The following is a 27,295-nucleotide window of genomic DNA, read 5'->3' as shown; positions in this document are numbered from 1 at the left end:
AAGAAAAAAGTTAATTACAAAACTAATGGAGAATTTGCTTGTGGTCATGAATTGGCATGATATAGCCTTATTAAGGTAACAGACAAGAAGAAAAAATGAATTAGCAAACATGAACCATGTCAGGTAAAAGGACACAAGTGCAACTAATGTGACATTTTATTGTGGCAACGTTTTGCTCTCCAGGAGCTTTGTCAAGCCTTTACAAACAATACTCGGACACAGAGGGTATATAGGCTTAGAGTGAGGTGTAATACTAGTGGTGGTAGTAGTAGTAATATTTGTAGTACAGGTCCTCCATCACAAATCCGGCATCATTGGGACCTGTAGTGTGCCGGATAACTGAGTTTGCCGGATAATTGAGTTTGCCGGATTACACAGAGTGGTTAGGTTAGAATACACTTTACCCTTTCAGGGTCCGTCCCGTAGAACTACGGCTTTACGTTCAGGGTCCAAACTGTAGATCTACGTCATGAGCTCAGCTCACTCTGATAAACTGTGAGTGGTAAATTTGGGCCTAGATATGAGAGAATACATCTATGTGGTATGTGTGCACCACATAAAACAAATCCTGCAGCACACTGTGTATAATGAGAGAAAAAAAACTGAGACCATGATTTTCGATTAAAACAGCGACTTTGCAGTTTTTTTTTGTATGTTTTTTATAGTTGTATTTGTGATTTCTTGGTCTCATTTGATAGAATGGAAGACATATTACAGAAATAGAGATAATTTTGATTGGTGTTAGCACTGGAAATGGCTTGAAATTGAGCTCAAAGTGGTGGAAATGTTAAATTTTTGCCGATGTTCAAGAGTAAACAAACGACCTCACACGTCTAATACACGCCAGCTGGTGGGTCTAATATACATTCACAAATGTGGTGATGATATTTATACAATTATTACAATATTGCATAACAGTAAATCTTCTATTTTTTGGTGTGAATAAAAATTCATTATGTGAATAAAAAATCAAAATGGAATTTATTTGTAAAGCCTCAAAACATAACTAATGAACAGAGGAAATGTTAGCTTAGTGCCAGGAATACCTACATTGTTTATTCTGGACCCTATTTTGAAATTGGAATATTTTGAACTTTGTGTTAAATTGGCCAAATTACCAATTTCCGGTCACTTTATTTTGTAGTTGAAACAGTTGACTTGGCGATTTCTTGTGCTCAATCGATAGAATAGAAGTAATACTAGTGAAATAGCTGAGAATTTGGTCGACTGGAATAATGTAATTGGCCTAAAATGGGAGTCAAAGTCGGCAAAATCGCCGATTCGTAAATATCGCTGACACATCAAAATTCACGAGAGCATAATTTCGTCAATTTTCCATCAAATTTAGTACTTTTTGTTTTATTACATTCACAAAAAGATTCTCTACCATTTCATAAGAAAAAATAACAATTTTTTTTTTTGAAAATTCTTGGACACTGGGGCACCACTTCAGATTTTGGCCTTGGACCCTGAAAGAGTTAATAAAATTAACCAACTTGACTTACACAAAGTTAATTGAACATCGGCAAAAATTGAACATTTCCGCTAATTTGAGCTCAATTTCAAGGTACTTTTCGTCATGAAAGCAATCAAAATCATGTCTATTTCTGTAATATATCTTCCTTTCTATCAAATGAGTCCAAAAAAAAAATGAGAATACAACCATAAAAACCATACGAAAATATACTGCAAAGAGGCGGCTAATGGCTGAGAAGTGAACTCTCTTATTTATCGTCCGTCTTTTTTATTTTTGTTGTATGTTAAGAAGCATCTTTACATCATACATTGCCCAAGTTTCAATAAGATAGCCCAACAAACAACCGAGAAAAAATTTTTTTTTACCAAAAGTCATATATGGCAAGCCCAAGCCAGGTACTGGAAATAAGTCACTTTGTCTGACTTTTCTGGGTTATCCCAGGTTCTCTATACATACACTGCTATGTATGATAATCTATGTAACTGTATTTGTGTATACCTGAATAAACTTATTTACTTCTAGTCTGTCAACTGAGTACAAGAAACCGCCCATTCACTTATTTCAACTACCCAATAAAGTGGTCAGAAATTGGCAATTTGGCCAATTTCACATAAATTTTAACAGATGCCAATTTCAAAATAGGGTCCAGAATAAACAATGCAGACATTCCTGGCACTGAAATAACATTTTCTCTGTTCATTAGTCATGGCTCCAGGCCCCTCTTATATTACTCTCGCTTACCATTTGGAATTTTTATTCACAAAAAAATAGAAGATTTACTGTTATGCAGACTGATGCATTATTGTAATAATTGTATAAATAATATCAACCCATTCTTGACGCTGTATTGGAATTTGGACTGGCAGGCAGACAGGTATTGGACGGTGACATCATTTGTTTACTCTTGAGCTTCGCTAAAGAATAGAACATTTTCGCTACTGTGAGCACAATTTCAAGGTACTTTTCGTCATGAAAGCAATCAAAATCATATCTATTTCTGTAATATATCTTTCATTCTATGAAATGAGACCAAAAAAATGAGAATATAACCATAAAAACCATACAAAAATATATCTCTAAGCGGCCGCTAATAGCTGAGAAGTGAACTCCGCTATTTATGGTCTGATTTCTTTCATTTTTCGTGTACGTTAAGAAGTATCTTTCCATCTTACATTGCCCAAGTTTGAATAAGATAACCCAACAAACAACTGAGAAAATAATATAATAATAATATCTTTATTTACTACACGTACATGTACAAGGTATGCAGAGTATTTCAAGAAAATTAGGTCAGTGTCCCAGGATAACACCCACACTAGTTGACTAACACCCAGGTACCGATTTACTGATGGGTAAACATAGACAACAGGTGCAAAGAAACACGCCTAATGTTTCTACCCTGGCTGGGAATCGTATATTTACCAAAAATCATATATGGCTAACCCAAGCCAGGTACTAGAAATAAGCCACGTTGACTTTTTTGGGTTATCCTAGGTTCTCTACACATATGCTGCTGTGTGTGATAATCTATATAGAGAAAATAACTTTTTTGTTTCAGGTTTATGGTGCAGTACGAGTGTATATCACAGTTACCCCTGTGCTACACTCTGTTTTATCTAATATAAGCCCCCAAGACAGGGATAGGAGAATGGTATTTGTATACCATATCCTCTTCATACCTCTGTCGAACTGCTCGTTGTTATGCCAAATATTATTTATTCTGGAGTATTTAACACGTTTTATGTTATTTATATTGTTTATTATGTCATATTAGATCAATTGTGTTAGGCAAATAAGCTGTAGTGTTGATATTAGCGTAATAATAAAGCATATTCTCCTGCATCGTGAGACTGAGCTCATGGCAACTGACAGTGGCTTCAAAGCTACTTTATCTTTAATGGATAATGTACTGTGTAGGTGCATTACATAATGAGAAGCATTTTTTATTCATTGGAACTATGGCTAGGGCTAAAAGTAAGCAGGTTAAAACAATAAATGGAGAAAAAGAAATTGGAATGACTTATGCAGCAAGTAGCGCCACTAAACAGTGGCAGCAGGTTGTTGTGGCGACCCTGGAAATTTGAAATTATGCTAGCCAAAATTAGTGCCGAATAACTGAAGGAACCGAATAACTGATTGCCGGATTTGTGATGGCGGACCTGTAGTAGTAGTAGTAATACAATATGGTATAACAATCAACCTACCTGCACGTGAGTAAAAGGTTACAAAAGCTATTACTTGGGTAGCATAAAAATAGATTAGACAAATATTTCTGTTGGTGGTTGGATTTGAAAAAGTCTGTTTTACTGTTCCTCCTTTGTTCTTGTGTGGTATTAGCAGCAGAGACTATGTGATGGCAGGGTTTACTGTTTTGAGGAGGATTTTTGCTAATATTTCAGAGATGATGAAGCTGCTTTTATTTTGCTTGTGTTAGAAATAGCGATAATTGATGATTCAGGGCATAAATATCTGCGGAAATTAGGCACTCTGATCACTAGTTGGGCTTCATTGAATTTCATGAGGTGATTGGTGGAATTCCAATGTTGTACACAGGCGTTGTTCAAGTTATCATTTCTACATGCGGTAATGTATTCATTGAGGTGTGTTTCAAGGTTTCTTACTGTTTCACTTACAGCCTCCACAAGGTATAGTGTAAACTCCTGCATTGACTGGTTCATGGTGGTTCAGTTTTGTCCTGGTTAGATCCCATATGGAAGTGCTGGATGCAGTGGCGATTCTAGTGTTAGTTTGTGTGAGTACCTTGGAAACGTTCAGTACAACCTGGCTATTGGGCAGGATTATAACTTTGTTAGGAGTGGTGTTGGTGCATGGAGAATTGATGATCTGAAGAGCTCTTTTCTTGCAGTCTTTGATGAAAAAGGAAGGAAATTGTAGATCAGTGAAGGTTTGGTGTATATAAGTACATTCCTTGTCAAGAAACTCAGGACTACAAATTCGGTATGCTCTTAGGAAAAATCTGATGATGATGCCTCTTTTGGTCTTAGTATCTTGACTGGAATGGAAGTGGGTGAGATCATTTTTGTTGGTAGGTTTACGGTAAACTTGAAATCTTAGATTGTTATCACCTTTGTGAATGAGGATGTGTAGAAAGGGTAGCTTGTCATTGGACTCTTCTTCTAGTGTAAACTGGATAGCCAGTTCAACTGCGTTGAGCCTTGCTTGAAGATTCCGCACATCAAAATAATAAAAATAATCCTTCCCAACAGCCAGGTTGCATTGAACGTTTCCAAGGTACTTTCACAGACTAACACTAGAGTCACCATTGCATCCAGCACTTCCATAAGGGATCTAACCAGTATGAAATCGAACCACCATGAGCCAGCCAATGCAGGAGTTTACACTATACCTTGTGGAGGCTGTGACAGAATATATGTAGGTGAAACAGCAAGGAACCTTGAAACACGCCTCAATGAACACATGAATGTATGTAGAAATGATAACTTGAACAACGCCTGCGTGCAACACTGGAATTCCACCAGTCACCTCATGAAATTCAATGACGCCCGACTAGTGGTCAGAGAGCCTAATTTTCGTAGATGTAAATGCCTTGAATCATCATTAATCGCTATTTCTAACACAATCAAGGAAAGTAAAGGCAGCTTTATCATCTCTGAAGTACAGTAGACTGTTATTTAACTTGGGTTTATTTGGCTTGATCTGGTTATAGCACAATTGAAGAATTGCAGCACAGTTTTATGCAACACTTCATAAAATTAACTTGGTTCAGTTTGCGGGAGGGGAAAAAATTTTGAGTCCATGGCCACCTGCGGGATTGGCTGTAGGTTACACCACTGAGTCAACAGGGGAGACCTACTGCCATCCCCCACCACCTTATGCCACCTCCACCACCCTCCCAGCCTTCAGTTCAGTTCATATGTGTTTAGGACGATCCTCTAGGAGCTCGCTGTGTTTGTTTAGATACATATTTTAATTGCCATATCATAAATCTGCCAAGCAATCATGGCACCCAGTAGACATACAAATGTTGCTGAAAGTGGCAAGAAAAGGTACAAGCGGTGTAAGTCTTAGAATTAACAAAGAAAATAGAGATGGACAAGAGATAGCCAGTGGCCGTAACGAAGTGTTACTTTATGCACATAAGAATGAGGTAAATATGAGTGTGTGTGATGACTGACTGACTTACTGATTTACTGACTGACTTATTGACTGGCTTACTAACTGACTGACTGACTGACTGACTTACTGACTGACTGACTGACTTAAAGTTAGAGTTTTTCACTGAAGAGGATCCTGAAACGGTGTCTAGAGCAGCTGATGCCTTACTGTCAGTTGTATAATGTACTGCTGGGTAAAATAAAACAGAAATCCATTACAAAATATATGCACACTCTAGTACAACCATCGACTTCACTACCAGTACCTCTACCATCCACCTCAGCCCAGTAGAGCCACAGCATAAGTCTCCACTCTCCACAATCATCCACAAACACCAGCACTCACAATTTAAGGTAAGAACTACTATTATTTCTGTTGCATTTGTAATCTTAAGCAGTAAAAGCAACATAATACATCACGACAATGAACTACAATTACATATTCACTTTTATTTTTGTAAGATGTGGAGGCCTAAAAAAATTGTTTGGCTTTTTTTGGGGCTCCCAGGAATGTAACTCTATTATTCCCATAAGTTCCTCATTTCATCTAACACGGTTTTACCTAACATGGCATTTTCAGGAACATGGCTACCATGTTCAATGATGGTCTACTGTACAGTGGACCCCCGGTTAACGATATTTTTTCACTCCAGAAGTATGTTCAGGTGCCAGTACTGACCGAATTTGTTCCCATAAGGAATATTGTGAAGTAGATTAGTCCATTTCAGACCCCCAAACATACACGTACAAACGCACTTACATAAATACACTTACATAATTGGTCGCATTCGGAGGTGATCGTTATGCGGGGGTCCACTGTATTAGCAAAAATCCTCCTCAAAACAGTAAACCCTGCCATCACATAGTCTCTGCTGCTAATACTACACAAGAACATATCAGAGGAGGAACACTGAAACAGACCTTCTCAAATCCAACGACCAATAGAAATATTTGTCTAACCTATTTTTATGCTAACCAAGAAATAGCTTTTATAACCTTTTACTCATGTGCAAGTTGATTGTTCTACCATATTGTATTACTTATACTACTACAACTAATGTTATTACTACTACCACCACCACTAGTATTACACCTCACTCTAAGCCTATGTATACCCTCTGTGTCCATGTATTGTTTGTAATGGCTTGATAAAGCTCCTGGACAGTGAAACGTTACCACAATAAACTGTTACATTAGTTGCACTTGTGTCCTTTTACCTAATATATTGTCAGTAATTCTACCAACATTAACCCTTTCACTGTCGGTTCCGTAACATTACGTCTTGCAAGCCAGTGTCGGTCCGGTAATACTACGCCAAAATTCTAGCGCTTTCAGATCTGGTGGGAGAAAGCTGGTAGGCCTACATGTGAGAGAATGGGTCTCTGTGGTCAGTGTGCACAGTATAAAAAAAACCCTACAGCACACAGTGCATAATGAGGAAAAAAAACTCTGACCGTGTTTTTGGTTTGAAACGCCGAATTTGAGGTGTATTTTTGTATGGTATTTATGGTTGTATTCTTGTTTTCTTCATCTCATTTGTTAGAATGGAAGATATACTACAGAAATGGAGATGATTTTTATTGGTTTCACGAAAAAAAGTAGTACATGTACTTTGAAATTGAGCTCAAAGTAGAGGAAATGTTTGATTTCTTCCGATGTTCAAGAGTAAACATATGATGTCACTGTCCAATATGTGTCCAACTGGCCAGTTTGATATACAGTCACGAATGGTTTGACATTATTTATACAATTATTACAATAATTCAGTAGTCTGCATGACAGTAAATCTTCTATTTTTTTGTGAATAAAAATAAAAAATGGAAAGCAAGAATAGTATAAGAGGGGACTAGAGATGTGACTAATGAATAGAGAAAATGTTATTTTAGTGCCAGGAATGTCTGCTTTGTTTATTCTGGACCCTATTTTGAAATTGGCATCTTTTGAAATTTGTGTGAAATTGGCCAAATTGGTAATTTCTGACCACTTAATTAGGTAGTTGAAATTGGTAAACGGGTGGTTTCTTGTACTCAATCGATAAAACAAATGGAGTTCTAGCAAAATAGCTACACTGGAAAATTGGAATTGACCCAAGATAGTGCTCAAAGTTGGTGAAATCGCCGATGCTTATATAACGCTGAGACCTCTAACTTCACAAGAGCACAATTCTGTAAGTTTTCCATCAAATTTTGTACTTTTCATGTCATTACCTTGGAAAAAGATCATCATTTCATAAGAAAAAATTATTTTTTTTTAAATTCTTCAACACTGAGAGGAAGTTTGTGAGAAGGGGCCTTGACAGTGAAAGGGTTAATATATGAACCATGTCATAACATACACCATGTCATAACATCTTTATGAAAATAATTTTTGATGGAAAGTGCAGTGTTACATCTTGGCATAGTCAAAGAATAAATTATTGACTTAAATTGTTGTTTGGAATGATATTTTGTAAATTTACTGATTAGCTATTATTGCTAATTACTGTAAAGGTTTCCCTTGCTTTATGTAGATTAATTTTATGCAGATTCATCAGTATGCAGTGTCCTATTTTGCAATTGTACATATATGATCTATTTCCACTGTATACAGTTGGTATGATTGTATACCTGGTGATAAAAATGGTTACTTTAACAGAAGTACATATAGCGTTACTTGGTTTTAACTTTGGTCCATTGTAATTTATATCAGGCAGCTGTTATAACTTAAATTTGTAGTGCAGTATGATGATGTATAAGGCTTCAGAAACATTTGCTGAAATCCAATTTATTCTTGTCATTTGTACACAGGCAGTGCCAAAGGTGAGCATGGGGGGCTGTGTCCCCAAAATTCCATCAGCCCCCCTAAACTCCCGATAGTAATACAGTGGTACCTCGAGTTTCGAACAGCTCCCATCTTGAACAATTACGTAAGTGTATTTTTGTAAATGCTTTTGTAAGTGTATTTTTGGGGGTCTGAAATGGACTGATCTAATTTTTATTCCTTATGGGAACAAACTCATTTGGTAACAGCACTCGAACAGCCTTCTGGAACGAATTAAGTTCGTAACACAAATAACCCGCACATAGAAGAGAGCTCATGACGACGTTTCGGTCCGACTTGGACCATTTACAAAGTCACAGTGTGAACCATACCCCCGGCCGGGATTGAACCCGCGGTCATAGAGTCTCAAAACTCCAGCCCGTCGCGTTAGCCACTAGACCAGGTAGCCACAATAAGATTCATCCAACTAGGTATATTTCTACACCTATGGTGTAGAAATATACCTAGTTGGATGAATCTTATTGTGGCTAGCTGGTCTAGTGGCTAATGCGATGGGCTGGAGTTTTGAGACTCTATGACCGCGGGTTCAATCCCGGCCGGGGGTATGGTTTATTTGCAATCGTGTCATTACAATTTCTTGAGTCACAGTGTGACTTTGTAAATGGTCCAAGTCAGACCGAAATGTCGTCGTAAGCTTCTCTCTTCTATGTGAGGGTTATTTGTGTATCGTTCCAGTCACTATATTGTGCCTTTTTTTGGTTATTTAAGTTCGTAACTTGAGGTACCACTGTAATTATAATACTACTGTTTCAAAACAAGTCCCCTAGCCCCCTTCCCTTCTCTTCAATCAGATTGCCACCCCTAAGCCCCTCCTATATGTAATTGGAGCTGCCTCGTTTAAAGTTATGATTTAATGAAAACTATTAGGTGATTGAATTTACAGTATCTTCATCTTATAAAATGTCAGGTCCACTGATCATGACTGGAAACATAAAGAACATTGATTTGATTTTAATATGACAGTATTTATTTAACGCTGAAACTTAACTAAATGCCAGGTCTACAATAAGGTTGGCAAATCATGGAAACTGATTTTTACAAAATGGAAACTAGCAAAGTTTCAGTTCATAGTCATGCATACAACACTAGAATTAGTGAAAGAAAATTTTCAGTATGCAGTAACCCCCCCATCCCCTCATAATGCATGGGATATTTTCCTGCATGCAGGTGCCCTATGAAAATTAGCACTATGAGATGTGAAAAATATTTGGGAAAAATTGGGGTATGTTTCAGGTACCTCCAAATTTGTAATATCCATCTACGTAGAAAATTACTACAGTTTATCTTGCCTTACATTCTGTTAAAAGTTATTACTTGAAGCGTAGGAATGTGGAGACTTAGTATGGACCTACTGGGCTCGTTTAGATGTAGTGAGGTTTATCAGCTAACACTATATGACAAGATTAGAATTAAGGAACATTTTCTGACCAAATTGTACTAAACATATAGAACTCACTACACCTATACCCACAACCCTTCCTTGTCACTGGAAGTCCCAAATAGTAATAAAGTTGGTAGAATTACCGACAATATGTAAAGTAAAAGGACACAAGTGCAACTAATGTGACATTTATTGTGGCAACGTTTCGCTCTCCAGGAGCTTTATCAAGCTCCTGGAGAGCGAAACGTTGCCACAATAAATGTCACATTAGTTGCACTTCTGTCCTTTTACTTTACAAGTCCCAAATAGTTGAAAATATGATACTGTAATAAAATATTTAAAGAAAATAGCTTGTGGTGTTTAATCATTTTTAAACTCTGGGTGTAAAAACTTTAAACAGTTGGCACTCTTTGAATACTGCATTGTAATATAAGCATTCACACGTTAAAAATGATTGTAAGAAAGTACGACTTTTATTTTATGCTGTTAGTAACAGTTATTTGATAATGGATTTTAGTCATATCTGTACCTCAGACAATTTGCAAGAACTGAGCAGTCTACATAATACATAATAGTACAAAGTTTGGACATGCAGGATATTCATATTGTATGTACTACTGTACACACATTCATAATTGTAGTAGTTATAGATAAATTAAATGTCAAAGGTATGGAGTAGATTCAGGTTACCCTCACCTTCCTTTATCATAGATCCTCACAACTTTTTCATAACTCATGTTTTGCAACTCTGGGAGTCATTTCATAACTTGTCTTTGGATTTTTTCTGGCCTTATCACATTATTTTAGGTGTTGCATTTTCTCTTGCAAGCATTGTCCCACCCAAAAAAATTCTACATACAGTGGAACCCCAGATTTTGCACGCACCGGATATCGGACTTTTCAGATTTCAGACACTTTTTTGTGCAAAATTTTCTTTGTCCTGGGAATCACACATATCAGAAGCGTCCATTCGCCGCTTCAGTCTGGCTCTGTCACTGGTTGAGTGAGCATTCATCCGAAACATTTCGCAATTTTTGTGCTTGTTTATTGATTGTGACTGAAATAAGCCACCATGGGCCCAAAGAAAGTTCCTAGTGCCATCCCTTTGGTAAAGGGCTGAGAGAGAGGAGAGAATGTGCCTTCTTCAGTGATTCTATATGTATGATACTAAAGCAGCAGGAGTCAATAAAGGCTATAGTGCCAGACAGTGATAAAGTGTAGCATTAACAGTGTAGCAAGTGATTAAGCAATAGGAAAAGGATGACACGAAACTAAATCTTCCAATCTTGTTGGAGGTATATAGGGCCACTGACAACATATGCCACCTTGCATATCTTCCACCACCCTTAACCTCTGCCAGCATCTCAATAACCACTTTATTTTTTTACATTCTCCACAATAACCACTTTATTTCTTTACATTCTCTGTTATATTTTTATACAATATTTCTTATTTATAAATTATGTGTATTGTTTCAGCGTGACTAGTGGTGGTTCAGTGTGACTAGTAGTGTGTTTAGTGGTTGTGGCCGCTGCCGCCGCCACCACCACCACCACTATATAGCTTATGCTGTCAATGTCCCTGATAAACCCAACAACACCACCACCATCACTAGTCACATATGTAATGACATGTTTTATTCATTCTAGAGTATATATCATGTTTTGATGTTATTAATATTGTTTATTATGTCGTATTAGATGAATTTTGATAGACAAATAAGCTGTAGAGTTGATATTAGCATCATATTTAAGTATTTTGTCCTGTCTTCAAACAAACTCTCCTCCCTCCATATGCCAACAAGAGTCTTCAATAAAGGTAAAAGAGATGTTAAATGTTCATTTATCCATTTCATTAGTGCTTTATATTTATTTCTCATTGTTTTCTGTATGTAAAACTATAGTTATTCTTTAAAAAAAATGTATTTTTTGTTAATATTTTTGGGTGTCTGAAATGGATTAATTGTATTTACATTCTTATGGGAAATATTACTTCAGTTTTTACACTTTTTGAATTTAGAATGACCTTTTGGAATGGATTAAGTATGAAATCTGGGGTTCCACTGTACTGTAGTTGTAATGGGAAAAATATTCAATAAGCATATGCATAAATACAAGGAATGCTAGAACAGGCAGTGAGAGCAGTGCTGTATTATGTGCAAGACTACAGCCAAATAATTGCAGATATGTTAGAGTGTGTGAAGGTAGAAAGTTGAGAGTGAACATAGAAAAGAGTAAGGTGATGAGTGTATCAAACGATTTAGACAAAGACAAATTGAATATAACATTGGAGGGAGGGAGTATGGAAGAAGTGAATGTGTTTAGATATTTGGGAATTGACTTGTCAGTAGATGAGTTTATGAAAGATGAGGTTAACCATAGAATTGATGAAGGAAAAACGAAGAGTGGTGCTTTGAGGTATCTGTGGAGACAAAAAATGTTATCCATGGAGGCAACGAAGGGAATGCACGAGAGTATAGCAGTACCAACACTCTTATATGGGTGTGAAGCATGGGTTGTAAATGCTGCAGCAAGGAGGAGGCTGGAGGCAGTGGAGATGTTGTGTCTAAAGGCAGTGTGTTGTGTACATATTATGCAGAAAATTTACTGTGGAAATTAGGAGGATGTGTGGAGTTACTAAAAGTATTAGAGGGCCGAAGAGGGGTTATTGAGGTGGTTTAGTCATTTAGAGGGGATGGAACAAAGTAGAATGACTTGGAGAGCTTATAAATCTGTAGGGGAAAGAAGGCAGGGTAGGGATCGTCCTAAGGAAGGTTGGAGGTAGGGGGTAAAGAAGTTTTTGTGGACGAGGGGCTTGGACTTCCAGCAAGCGTGCTTGAGTGTGTTAGATAGGAGTGAATGGAGACGAATGGTTTTTGGGACCTGATGAACTGTTCGAATGTGAGCAGGGTAATATTTTGTGAAGGGATTCAGGGAAACCAGTTAGCCAGACTTGAGTCCTGGAAGTGGGAAGTACAATGCCTGCACTTTAAAGGAGGCTGTTTGGGGATATTGGCAGTTTGGAGGGACATCTAAACTGTTGTATCTGAGTGCTTCTGCAAAGACAGTGGTTATGTATGAATGATGGTGAAGGTGTTGAACAATGATGAAAATTTTTTCTTTCTTTTTTGGGTTTTTCTTTTTGGGTCACCCTGCCTTGGTGGGAAATGGCCAACATGTTAAAAAAAAAAAAGTTTGATAACTACTGGGTATAAGAAGCAAACTGTTGAATCAAACCTTATTGCATCAGTAGTGAACTTCAGTTTATCTAGTAGTCAAGGACACTTCCGTCATATGTGCTTATTACAACTGAAGAGACCAAGCATTGTGCATTGAATACTGGTTCCAAGTCTTTATTGAAATGGTCTTTATTTTATCATACTTTTACATTGTTGTGAAATTATTTAAACTTAATGTTTATGTATATGGGTTTCCCCTCACTTTGTAAATTTGCTATTATGTGGTGTGTAATTTTTATTGATAATTCTATATGTGTGATATACATTTGGTGTATTGAAGTTCTTAATATGTTGAATTAAGTGTTGTTGGTCTCACTGAGCTTAGTATAGCTGCCATGGGCTTGGACCACATAAAACAGGACTTTTATGTTTGATGAGTAAGTTATGTATGATACAGTACTGTACTTACAGTAAAACTGTTTTTAAATATAATACAATAATACTATTTGTTAATTTTTTTTAACACTGGCCATTTCCCACTGAGGCAGGTGACCTGAAAAAGAAGAAATGCTTTAATTTTTACATATACATGTACTATCACTGTCTTACCAGAGGCATGCTGATACTACAGTTCAAGTGCTCCCCAAACTGCAAATATCCTCACCCCTCTTCCTATTTTTATTATTTTGTATTTCATTTTTATTATTATAGGTAGTAGGTTGGTAGACAGCAACCACCCAGGGAGGTACTACCGTCCTGCCAAGTGAATGTAAAACAAAAGCCTGTAATTGTTTTACATGATGGTAGGATTGCTGGTGTTTTTTTGTCTGTCTCATAAATATGCAAGATTACAGGTATGTCTTGCTACTTCTACTTTAACTTAGGTCACACTACACATACATGTACACGTTTATTTATACACACTCATCTGAGTTTTGTTTGATTTTATCTTAATAGTTCTTGGTTTTATTACTTTTCCTTTTATATCCATGGGGAAGTGGAATAAGAATCTTTCCTCCGTAAGCCATGCGTGTTGTAAAAGTCAACTAAAATGCCGGGAACAATGGGCTAGTAACCCCTTTTCCTGTAAAGATTACTAAAAAGAATAAGAAGAAGAAAATTGTCAAAATGGGAAGTCTGAATGTGCGTGGATGTTGTGCAAATGATAAGAGAGAGATGATTGTGGATGTTATGAATGAGAAGAAGCTGGATGTCCTGGCTTTAAGTGAAACAAAGCTGAAGGGGGTGGGAGAGTTTCAATGGAGAGGAATAAATGGGATTAGGTCAGGGGTTTCAAATAGAGTTAGAGCTAAAGAAGGAGTAGCAATAATGTTGAAGGATAAGATAAGGCAGGAAAAGAGGGACTATAAATGTATTAATTCAAGGATTATGTGGAGTAAAATAAAGGTTGGATGTGAAAAGTGGGTTATAGTAAGTGTATATGCACCTGGAGAAGAGAGAAGTGTAGAGGAGAGAGAGAGATTTTGGGAAATGTTGAGTGAATGAGTGGGGAGTTTTGAATCAAGTGTGAGAGTACTTGTGGTTGGGGATTTCAATGCTAAAGTGGGTAAAAATGTTGTGGAGGGAGTAGTAGGTAAATTTGGGGTGCCAGGGGTAAATGTAAATGGGGAGCTTTTAATTGAGCTATGTGTAGAAAGAGATTTGGTAATAAGTAATACATATTTTATGAAAAAGAGGATAAATAAGTATACAAGGTATGATGTAGCATGTAATGAAAGTAGTTTGTTAGATTATGTATTGGCGGATAAAAGGTTAATGGGTAGGCTCCAGGGGCAACTGATATGTCGGATCATTATTTAGTTGTAGCTACAGTTAGAGTAAGAGGTAGATGGGAAAAGAGGAAGGTGGCAACAACAAGTAGGAGGGAAGTGAAAGTGTATAAACTAAGGGAGGAGGAAGTTCGGGTGAGATATAAGCGACTATTGGCAGAAAGGTGGGCTAGTGCAAAGATGAGTAGTGGGGGGGGGGGGTTGAAGAGGGTTGGAATAGTTTTAAAAATGCAGTATTAGAATGTGGGGCAGAAGTTTGTGGTTATAGGAGGGTGGGGGCAGGAGGAAAGAGGAGTGATTGGTGGAATGATGAAGTAAAGGGTGTGATAAAAGAGAAAAAGTTAGCTTATGAGAGATTTTTACAAAGCAGAAGTGTTATAAGAAGAGCAGAGTATATGGAGAGTAAAAGAAGAGAGTGGTGAGAGAGTGCAAAAGGAGAGCAGATGATAGAGTGGGAGAGGCACTGTCAAGAAATTTTAATGAAAATAAGAAAAAAATTTGGAGTGAGTTAGACAAGTTAAGAAAGCCTAGGGAACGTATGGATTTGTCAGTTAAAAACAGAGTAGGGGATTTAGTAGATGGGGAGAGGGAGGTATTAGGTAGATGGCGAAAATATTTTGAGGAACTTTTAAATGTTGAGGAAGAAAGGTAGGTGGTAATTTCATGCACTGGCCAGGGAGGTATACCATCATTTAGGAGTGAAGAATTCAATTCAATTCCAAGTTTATTCTCTATAAAGATTACAATGTTGAATTTACAGAATTTGGTTGTTGTGTGGTTTACATGTAGTTAAATAATGATTACAGAGTGTACCACTAGAAGAGCAGAACGTAAGTGTGGGGGAGGTACGTGAGGCATTACGTAGAATGAAAGGGGGTAAAGCAGCTGGAACTGATGGGATCATGACATAAATGTTAAAAGCAGGGGGGGATATAGTGTTGGAGTGGTTGGTACTTTTGTTTAATAAATGTATGAAAGAGGGGAAGGTACCTAGGGATTGGCGGAGAGCATGTATAGTCCCTTTATATAAAGGGAAGGGGGACAAAAGAGATTGTAAAAATTATAGAGGAATAAGTTTATTGAGTATACCAGGAAAAGCGTATGATAGGGTTATTATTGAAAGAGACACTTATGCAACACATGGGAATCTTTATTGAAGAAACGTTTTGCCACACAGTGGCTTCATCAGTCCAATACAAAGTAGAAATGGGTAAGGAGAGGAGAAGTTCGAGGTAATCAGTCCCTCAACCTGGAAACGATGTGTTCAATCCATCACTCTTGTAGGAAGTGCAGCATAGGGCCACTACTTAAACTAGTGGCAGGTCCCACTGTGATCCCGCCTCCTCCTGCTTCAACTCATCTCACCGCAGTATATAAGCCACCTCTCTGGCCCTATGCTGCACTTCCTACAAGAGTGATGGACTGAACACATCGTTTCCAGGTTGAGGGACTGATTACCTTGAACTTCTCCTCTCCTTAACAATTTCTACTTTGTATTGGACTGATGAAGCCACTGTGTGGCGAAACGTGTCTCAATTCTTCAACTTGTCGGTTTTCAAAACCATTTATCACATTATTGAAAGAATTAGAGGTAAGACAGAATGTAGGATTGCGGATGAGCAAGGAGGTTTCAGAGTGGGTAGGGGATGTGTAGATCAAGTATTTACATTGAAGCATATATGTGAACAGTATTTAGATAAAGGTAGGGAAGTTTTGATTGCATTTATGGATTTAGAAAAGGCATATGATAGAGTGGATAGGGGAGCAATGTGGCAGATGTTGCAAGTATATGGAATAGGTGGTAAGTTACTAAATGCTGTTAAGAGTTTTTATGAAGATAGTGAGGCTCAGGTTAGGGTGTGTAGAAGAGAGGGAGACTACTTCCCAGTAAAAGTAGGTCTTAAAGAGGGATGTTTAATGTCACCATGGTTGTTTAATATATTTATAGATGGGGTTGTAAAAGAAGTAAATGCTAGGGTGTTCGGGAGAGGGGTGGGATTAAATTATGGGGAATCAAATACAAAATGGGAATTGACACAGATACTTTTTGCTGATGATACTGTGCTTATGGGAGATTCTAAAGAGAAATTGCAAAGGTTAATGGATGAGTTTGGGAGTGTGTGTAAAGGTAGAAAGTTGAAAGTGAACATAGAAAAGAGTAAGGTGATGAGGGTATCAAATGATTTAGATAAAGAAAAATTGGATATCAAATTGGGGAGGAGGAGTATGGAAGAAGTGAATGTTTTCAGATACTTGGGAGTTGACGTGTTGGCGGATGGATTTATGAAGGATGAGGTTAATCATAGAATTGATGAAGGAAAAAAGGTGAGTGGTGCGTTGAGGTATATGTGGAGTCAAAAAACGTTATCTATGGAGGCAAAGAAGGGAATGTATGAAAATATAGTAGTACCAACACTCTTATATGGGTGTGAAGCTTGGGTTGTGAATGCAGCAGCGAGGAGGCGGTTGGAGGCAGTGGAGATGTCCTGTCTAAGGGCAATGTGTGGTGTAAATATTATGCAGAAAATTCGGAGTGTGGAAATTAGGAGAAGGTGTGGAGTTAATAAAAGTATGTCAGAGGGCTGAAGAGGGGTTATTGATGTGGTTTGGTCATTTAGAGAGAATGGATCAAAGTAGAATGACATGGAGAGCATTTAAATCTGTTGGAGTGTGAGCAGGGTAATATTTAGTGGAGGGATTCAGGGAAACCGGTTATTTTTATATAGCCCGACTTGAGTCCTGGAAATGGGAAATACAATGCCTGCACTCTAAAGGAGGGGTTTTGGGATATTAGCAGTTTGGAGGGATATGTTGTGTGTCTTTATACGTATATGCTTCTAAACTGTTGTGTTCTGAGCACCTCTGCAAAAACAGTGATTATGTGTAAGTGAGGTGAAAGTATTGAATGATGATGAAAGTATTTTCTTTTTGGGGATTTTCTTTTTGGGTCACCCTGCCTCAGTGGGAGACGGCCGACTTGTTGGAAAAAAAAAAAATATTATTATTATTACTTACAGATTAGCCCTAAGTGTAGTGCTAGATAACATCCCAAAGTTGAAAAAATCTGGGCGATGTGTACTTCATTCCATGGAAGGTGTGAGATGCCGGCCTGGTGGGCGATCTTGGCGTGATGTATGGGAAGTGATGGATGAAACTTGCCGAGACACTGTAACTCTCGTCTGTTCTGATCACCTTTTAACTACGCTTGATAACTACCTCCGCAAGCATCGATTCTGCCAGGAGTGTAAGAACAAGGTAATTTTTTTTCACTAGTCCTGTCATTTTGAGCGAGCATTTGGATTTTTTTTAGTTAATACTACTGTATGAAAGTTTTTTCTTTCTTTTGGGGTTTTTCTTTCTTTTTGGGTCACCCTGCCTCGGTGGGAAATGGCCGATGTGTTAAAAAAGAAAATGTTAATTTTAAGTCCTTGTAAGTATCTGAGATTAACACCATGGCTGGAATAAGTCACAGCTAATCCATAGTTTACAACGTGGGTTAGCTGTATATTGTTCCTACCACTGTATTGTAACATTGTTCATGAACCTCATAGATAACTGCCATTAATAATAGTAATGTTTACATTTTAGGTTCATAGAGCATTTGACATCTTAGTGGGACACATCACCATAGACCCAGCTAAGGAAAAAGGTTATGTTGCCTCGTTGTATGCAGGAATTCGCCGCTGTGAAGCAAAGAGACACATTCATGTGCCTGTTGATACTGACTACATAACCCATATCATCACAAGAGCTGAACCTGAGCTTCAAGGAAGGTAAACATTATCAAGTAATCATATCTTATTAGTAATTTATGCACTTCTGATATTACTTTTATCACTTTTAAGCACAGATTCTCATTTGCCTAATGAATTTTTGCACAATACTGTGCCTTTGAGCAATTTAAGGAATGCATTCATTAAAAAGACAGAAAAGGTGATTATGGTGTAATTTTATTTGTCAATCATCTCTGTATTTAAAAAAAATGAAAATTAAATGTAAATGATAACTTATTAAGTCTGTTCTTCTCCTGAGGAGCAAGAATATGACTTCCTGTTGATAGTTCTGGGAAGAATTGTCCTTGTGACTCAATATTGGACCACACTTTTTGGTTCATATTCTGATCAGGCCGGCATTGCTTTCTATACAGTCTGCCATAGGCAATTATATTTTAATTTACTGGTTACTATTACAAATATGTATACATTATTGAATGTTTACTGATATATAATATGTAAGATCTGATCTGTAATATGTAAGAGTTTTTTCCATGCAAAGTAAAGATATGACCTTTTGGAAAGAACAATTAACTGAAGAAAGATATAAATCTCCAAAACTATTGCAGAGGTCTGATAAAGTGTATTCCAGATTACCTTATAATGTACTGTAACAAAGGAAAATATAAGAATTGATTGCTGCCTGAACTTTAGAACCCTATAGACACTAATAACTATTAGTTTAGTGATCAATCATCCTAATTATATCTATACACTACTATTGCTATATACTGCAATATACCATAACTTCAGTAGAGAGTCACACTAAGCTCATCATTATTATTACATTCATGGGAGGAGTGGAAAATCCATAGGGGTCATTCAGCATCTGGAGGAGTGGGAAACAGTCAGCTTGATCCAAGGAAAGGAAGGGTAAATTCAGTTCTTGGGTGTTTCCCCTCATCCTGTCATCAAGGCCTTGAGGAGAAACACCAAGCAGAGAAATAAACAGGTAGTAATGCCCAGAAGACCCCAGAAAGTCTTATTAAATTGTGTCTTGAAAGTTTGTATATTGGATAAAAAGGAAAATACAGTGGACCCCCGCATAACGATCACCTCCGAATGCGACCAATTATGTAAGTGTATTTATGTAAGTGCGTTTGTACGTGTATGTTTGGGGGTCTGAAATGGACTAATCTACTTCACAATATTCCTTATGGGAACAAATTCGGTCAGTACTGGCACCTGAACATACTTCTGGAGTGAAAAAATATCGTTAACCGGGGGTCCACTGTATATCTTTTCTTCCGACTTTATGATTTTTAGTGTTATTTTTTTTATTTTAAAAGCAATTTCTGTTTCCTTAGTAATTTTATCATTAACTTTGACTTAATCCTGCTTTTGAAATTTGCATTTTTTTTATTACACCAGTTCACCTTGTAAAATTATTAGAATTTTTTCTATATTTTTTAATTTAAAATTTTCTTTTCAGACGGGAACGACATGCAAAAACGTTAGAAATAGCCCAAGAGGAGGTGTTAACGTGTTTAGGATTGTTTTTGCATGAACGAATGCAGCGAATTCACACTCGAATGCGTGAAGAAGAGCAGACGTGGGATATCCTCTTTCATGTAGCGTTGGATACTCTCAAAAGAAATTTTGAGGTAAGATGGGTAGTGTGTGTGTGTGTTTGTGTGTGTGTGTTTGTGTGTGTGCGCGTGTGAGTGCGTGCATGCGTGCATGTGTGTGTGCACGTGTGTGCATGCGTGTGCGCGTGTGCGCTCACGCATGTACTCACCTCACCTAGTTGAGGTTGCAGGGGCCGAGTCCAAGCTCCTGGCCCCGCCTCTTCACTGGTCGCTACTAGGTCACTCACCCTGAACCCTGTACTTTATCATACCTCTGCTTAAAGCTATGTATGGATCCTGCCTCCACTACATCGCTTCCCAAACTATTCCACTTCCTGACTACTCTGTGGCTGAAGAAATACTTCCTAACATCCCTTTGATTCATCTGTGTCTTCAACTTCCAACTGGGTTCCCTTGTTGCTGTGTCCCATCTCTGGAACATCCTGTCTTTCTCCACCTTATCAATTCCTCTCAGTATTTTGTATGTCGTTATCATGTCCCCCCTATTTCTCCTGTCCTCCAGTGTCGTCAGGTTGATTTCCCTTAACCTCTCCTCGTAGGACATACCTCTTAGCTCTGGAACTAGTCTTGCGTGCGTGCATGTGCGTGTGCATGTACAGGCGGGCCCCACTTACGTAGCAGGTTAGGCCCCAGGCTAACCCTGTAAAGCAAAAATCACTGTAAAGTGAAACAGACAGCCTTTTTTCACTTTCAGATGCATATAAAAGTCTGATAAAATGTTTATGCTATTATATACAGGTACTCCTCATTTAACGACCTGCCTGTTTAACCCTTTGAGTGTTGCGACTCCTGTCCACAAACTTGCCCACAGGGTCGAAGAATTTATAAAAAAAAAAATTATTTTTTTTTTTTATTATCACACTGGCCGATTCCCACCAAGGCAGGGTGGCCCGAAAAAGAAAAACTTTCACCATCATTCACTCCATCACTGTCTTGCCAGAAGGGTGCTTTACACTACAGTTTTTAAACTGCAACATTAACACCCCTCCTTCAGAGTGCAGAAAATTCTTATGAAATGATAGAGAATCTTTTTCCAAAGGTAATGAATGCGCTCTCGCAAAGTTAGCGATATCGGTGATATTTATGCATCGGTGATTTCACCCACTTTGAGCTCTGTTTTCGGCCAGTTCCATTGTTCCAGTTGACTAATATCATAGCTGTTTTGTTAGAACTCCATTTTTTCTTTTGAATGAGTACAAGAAACTGCCCATTTACCGATTTCAACTACCCAGTAAACTGGTCAGAAATTGGCAATTTGGCCAATTTTACACAAACTTCAAAAGATGTGAATTTCAAAATAGGGTACAGAATAAACAAGACAGACATTCCTGGCACTAAAATAACATTTTCTCTATTCATTACTCTGGCTTTCCATTTTGAATTTTTATTCTCACAAAAAATAGAAGATTTACTGCTATGGTATAAATAATATCAGTGCACGTGTGAAAGAATATTAGACTCGCCTGTTGACGTGTATTGGACACGTGGCGTGATTGAACATTGGCAAAAATCTAACATTTCCGCTACTTTGAGCTCAATTTCAAGGTACTTTTCGTGAAACCAATCAAAATCATCTCCATTTCTGTAATACATATCTCTTCCTTTTTATCAAATGAGACCAAGAAAATGAGAATACAGCCATAAATATCATAGGAAAACGCACTGCAGAGTCGTTGTTTTAAACCAAAAACATGGTCAGAGTTTTTTTTTTCTCATTATGCACTGCGTGCTGCAGGATTTTTTAATACTGTGCACATTGACCACGCAGACCCATTCTTTCATATGTAGGCCTACCAGTGTCCACCAGATTTGAAGGCACTAGAATTTTGGAGTATAAATAAGGGACTAACACTGGCTCTCAAGCCGTACACATATGGGACTGACCTGAAAGGGTTAAAATGTTTTCATCCTTAGCTTATAGCGAGTAGTGAATATATTTATTGTAGGTAGTCTGAATAAATAAAGAATGGGTATAATTGAAAACCACTGCATTAGTGAAACACTGTAGAGTGGGGCCCCTGCTGTATCTAAATGCTGTATGATGATAAATTATGGGGCTAATGTAGATGACTGTGTTAAAGGTTGATGGGGATTCCTAATCTTACTTAGGGTTCATTTTTGATCAGAGCGTAATTTATGGTTATATTTATGTACATTATGAGCATGTATATATTACTTAATGCAAAAGGAGAAACTTACGTTTTTCCTTTTGAGCAACCACGCCTCGGTGGGATACGGCAGGTGTGTTGAAAGAAAGAAGATTTATGTTCACTATAGGTTGGTAGACAGCATCCACCCAGGGAGATACTACTGTACTGCCAGGTGAGTGTAAAACAGAAACCTGTAATTGTTTTTCATGATTGTAGAATTGCTGGTGTCTTTTTTCTGTCTCATAAACATGCAATATATGTGAACAGTATTTAGATAAAGGTAGGGAAGTTTTTATTGCATTTATGGATTTAGAAAAGGCATATGATAGAGGTAGGTTACTGAAAGCAGTGAAGAGTTTTTACGAGGATAGTGAGGCTCAAGTTAGAGTACATAGGAAAGAGGGAAATTATTTCCCAGTAAAAGAGCAACTCTGACAAACTCCACTTCATATCAGATTGATTATCTTTTAAGCTCACTTTATGCTAGCATTTACTTGTTTTACAGTGCCATCCATAAATATATTAAAGAACCACAGTGGCATTACACATCGCTGCAGCCAGTGGTTACATGAGGTTACTGTCTTAAGCTGTCTGGGAATTAGCGTGGGGTGTTACTGAGCACCATGGCTTGCTGTAGTGTTTTAGAATCTCAGGTTAAAGTGTTGAAGAAGGAGGTTCTACTTCTTCAGGAGGAAAATAGGCTGAAGCTTTGCCTAGATTGGTTTGGGAGTGTGAGATGGTTGTAGCTGGTAAGGAGGAATAGCTTATCAGTAGTGAGGTGAAGAGTGTCAGCTGCTCTAAGTGGCAAGTGGTTCACAATTCACGAAGAAGGAAGATAAGGAAGGTAAATAGAGAAGATGTGAAGGTAGAAAATTGATTCTCCGTTCTCCAGGACGAGTGTACTTCAGTGGTTAGTGAGGTTAAAGGTACCACTGACTCCCCTGCTAATCAAGGTAAGAATATTCTGATTGTGGGAGACTCTCAGGTAAGATATATGGACCATGATTTTTGTAACGGTGATAGGAAGGTCAGACAGAGGGTATGCCTCCCAGGAGCTGGTGTTGGTGACATAGTCAGCAGGTTGGGTAATATTATGTCAGATAATGGGAACAAGCCCATTATCTGTCTTAGTGCTGATGGAAATGACATCGAGAAGGGCAGGAGACAGGAACTGCTGGATAAGTGCAGATCAGCCATAGATGTAGTCAGGTCTGAGGGAGGGGTCCCAATCATGTATAGCATCTTGCCTAGAAGGGGAGTGGGCAATGAATGAATGTCCAGGGCAGGCTAGACAGGTACTGCAAGGAACTTGCAATCCCATTCATTGATAACTGGGACAAATTTTATGACAAGCATAATATGTATGCAAAGGGATGGGGTTCATCTCTCTGGGGCTGGAGTGGTTGCATTAGCTAATTCGATTGAGGAGGTCATTGGTGATTTGTCTAGGACTTTAAACTGATAGATTATAGAGGTATGAGTGTCTGTGGGAAACAGTCAGGCTGCAGTATTAGGGTTGAAAACAACAGTTATTACCAGAATACCTCAGGGATATGTTTAAAAGACAATATTCAAAATCAGGTTGCTAGTAAAAGCAAAGTAATTGTTCAACAGAGTTAGTAGAGGGCAACGAGTGACTACTCCCTTAAGGTTTACTATACAAGTAGTAGGAGTCTAAGAAATGAGAGAGGTGAGCTAAGGTTACTTGCAAGTGTAGGTAATATAGATTTTTTTTTTTTAACAAGTCGACCATCTCCCACCGAGGCAGGGTGACCCAAAAAGAAAGAAAATCCCCAAAAAGAAAATACTTTCATCATTCAACACTTTTACCTCACTCACACATAATCACTGTTTGTGCAGAGGTGCTTAGAATACAACAGCTTAGAAGCATATATGTATAAAGATACACAGCATATCCCTCCAAACTGCCAATGTCCCAAACCCCTCCTTTAAAGTGCAGACATTGTAATTCCCATTTCCAGGACTCGAGCCCGGCTATATAAAAATAACCAGTTTCCCTAAATCCCTTCACTAAATATTACCCTGCTCACACTCCAACAGCTCATCAGGTCCCAAATACCATTCGTCTCTATTCACTCCTCTCTAGGTAAGACACATATGCAACAGTTAGACAACTTTATTCCGAAACGTTTCGCCTACACAGTAGGCTTCTTCAGTCGAATACAGAAAGTAGGCAGGAACAGTAGAGATGTGAAGACGATGTAATCAGTCCATCACCCTTGTAGTCGTAGAATTTGAGGTTGTCAGTCCCTCGGCCTGGAGAAGTTCAGTTGTCTAACTGTTGCATATGTGTCTTACCTAACAACCTGTCGGTATTGTATACCATTTTGATGTTCACTCCTCTCTAACACGCTCACGCATGCTTGCTGGAAGTCCAAGCCCCTCGCCCACAAAACCTCCTTTACCCCCTCCCTCCAACCTTTTCGAGGACGATTCGTACCCCACCTTCCTTCTCCTACAGATTTATATGCTCTCCATGCCATTCTACTTTGATCCATTCTCTCTAAATGACCAAACCATATAGATATTGTTGCTTTAACGGAGACCTTGTCTAACTTGAAAGATGGGGAAATGCCTTCTGAATGCAACATACAGGGTTAAAAACTATTCCACACCGATAGGGTCAACAGGAAGGGTGGTGGAGTGGCGATGTGTGTCAGAGATAATTTAAATTGTGTTAGACAAGATATAAGATTAGAATTAATTTTGAGTGTGATTTATAGGCCCCAAGCCTTGATAGGGAGTGTAGTAAGCTGCTATGGGGTGTAATTCATAAGGCGTCTAGATATGAAAATGTTGTGTTAATGGGAGATTTTAACTTTAGACCAATAGATTGGAACAATGTGATGGGAAATCTCGAGTCTAGTGACTTTCTTGATAGAGTTCAAGATTGCTTTTTAAAACAGTTTGTGACAGAACCAACTAGAGGAAACAACCTGCTTGATTTGTTTCTTGCCAACAAAGAATCACTAATTAATAGTCTTGAGGTTAATGATGAGCCTGGGGAAAGCAATCACAAATCACTTAGTTTCAATATGTCATGGAATTACCCAGATAACTGCAATCAAGTCACTGTTCCAGACTTTCGCTTGGCTGACTTCATGTGTTCTGAGAAATTACTTGGGTGGGCTAAATTGGGATGACCTAACTCTGGGTCAGGTAGGAGATGTTGGTTGCCAATATAACATTTTTTCAGAGCATAGTTATAGCTTCCCAGATAACTTTGTTCCGAGTAGGGAAATTAGATCTAACAAAAATGATACCAAATGGATAAACAATAGATTAAAACATCTCATTGGTCAAAAGAGAGGCATATATAGGCATATCAAAGGAGGGGATGGGCAGTTAAGAAATCAATATACTATTCAGTTAAAGGGAGAAATAAAAAAAGGAATAAGAAAAGCAAAAAGGGATTATGAGGCTAAAGTCACAAGGGATTCAAAGACTAACCCAAAATGGTTCTTTCAGCTATACAGAAGTAAGATAGGCCCACTTAAGAATAACTCAGGTCAGATCACTGACAGTGATAAGGAAATATGTGAACTTTTCAGCACTTACTTCCTCTCACTTTTTACTCAGGAAGATACTAGCAAAATTCCAGAAATAATAAATTATGTAGAACAAGATGATGATAAACTATGCATGATCAGGGTAACTAGTGACGTGGTCCTCAGACAAATAGAGAAATTAAAGCTTAACAAATCCCCAGGCTCTGTTGAACTGTTTGCAAGGGTTTTAAAGGAATGTAAAGAGGAACTTAGCAAACCTTTGGCTAATCTTTTCAATATATTACTACAAACTGGCATAATGCCAGACAAGTGGAAAATGGCAAATGTAATACCTATTTACAAGGCAGGTAACAGGTCCTTAGCTTCGAACTATAGACCAGTAAGTTTTACCTCCATAGTGGGAAAATTTATGGAATCAATAATTGCCAAGGCAGTTTGTAGCCATCTTGAAAGGCATAAATTGAATTTACTAACTTTCTTCACTAAGGTATTTGAGGAGGTAGATCATGGTATTGAATATAATATTGTGTATATGGACTTCAGTAAGGCTTTCGATAGAGTTCCACATCAGAGACTTGAGGAAACATGGAATAGGAGGAGAAATTTTTTCCTGGGTAGAGGCATGGTTGACAAATAGGCTGCAGAGAGTTTGCATAAATGGGGAGAAATGAAAATGAGGGCACGTCACGAGCAGTGTTCCACAGGGGTCAGAGTTGGGCCCCTTGCTGTTCACAATTTACATAAATGACATAGATGAAGGAATAAATAGCAACATAAGCAAATTTGCTGATGACACCAAAATAGGCTGTCCAATTCATTTTAATGAGAACATTAGAGCACTCCAGGATGATTTGAATAGACTGATGCAGTTGTCAGAGAAGTGCCAGATGCAGTTTAATATAGAAAAATGCTAAGTTCTAAATGTTGGACAGGAAAATAGCCATGCCACATATAAACTAAATAATGTAGATCTTAATCGTGAAAAGGATTTAGGAGTTCTGGTTAGCAGTAATCTGAAACCAAGACGACAGTGCATAACTTTTCACAAAAAAGATAACAGAATCCTTGGCTTCATATTAAGAAGTATAAATAATAGAAGTCCTCAGGTTGTTCTTCAACTCTGTATATCTTTGGTTAGGCCTCATTTAGATTATGCTGCAGTTCTGGTCACCGTATTACAGAATGGATATAAATGCACTGGAAAACTTACAAAGGAGGATGACAAAGTTGATCCCATGTATCAGAAACTTCCCTATGAGGATAGACTGAGGGCCCTGAATCTGCACTCTCTAGAAAGGCGTAGAATTAGAGGGGATATGATTGAGGTGTATAAATGGAAAACAGGAATGAATAAAGGGGATGTAAATAGCGTGCTAAAAATATCTAGCTTAGACAGGACTTGCAGCAATGGCTTTAAGCTGGAAAAATTCAGATTCAGGAAGGATATAGGAAAGCACTGGTTTGGTAATAG

The 27,295-nt window shown here is 37.9% G+C and overlaps 1 protein-coding gene across 3 annotated transcripts in view; it reads left to right on the top strand.

Annotated features, from left to right (window-relative positions):
- The window catches only part of LOC128699152 (gametogenetin-binding protein 2), a 100,169-nt gene that overhangs the window by 40,754 nt on the left and 32,120 nt on the right, over positions 1 to 27,295 (top strand). For all 3 annotated transcript variants that reach the window (XM_070096657.1, XM_070096656.1, XM_070096658.1), the window contains 3 exons: positions 17,800 to 18,037; positions 18,371 to 18,555; positions 19,988 to 20,159. In XM_070096657.1, the coding sequence (XP_069952758.1) occupies positions 17,800 to 18,037; positions 18,371 to 18,555; positions 19,988 to 20,159 (595 nt within the window). The remainder of the gene's footprint in view (positions 1 to 17,799; positions 18,038 to 18,370; positions 18,556 to 19,987; positions 20,160 to 27,295) is intronic.

This window comes from Cherax quadricarinatus, chromosome 54, assembly GCF_038502225.1.
Source record: "Cherax quadricarinatus isolate ZL_2023a chromosome 54, ASM3850222v1, whole genome shotgun sequence".
Classification (NCBI taxonomy): domain Eukaryota; kingdom Metazoa; phylum Arthropoda; class Malacostraca; order Decapoda; family Parastacidae; genus Cherax; species Cherax quadricarinatus.
This window is presented reverse-complemented; position numbering and strand designations above follow the sequence as displayed.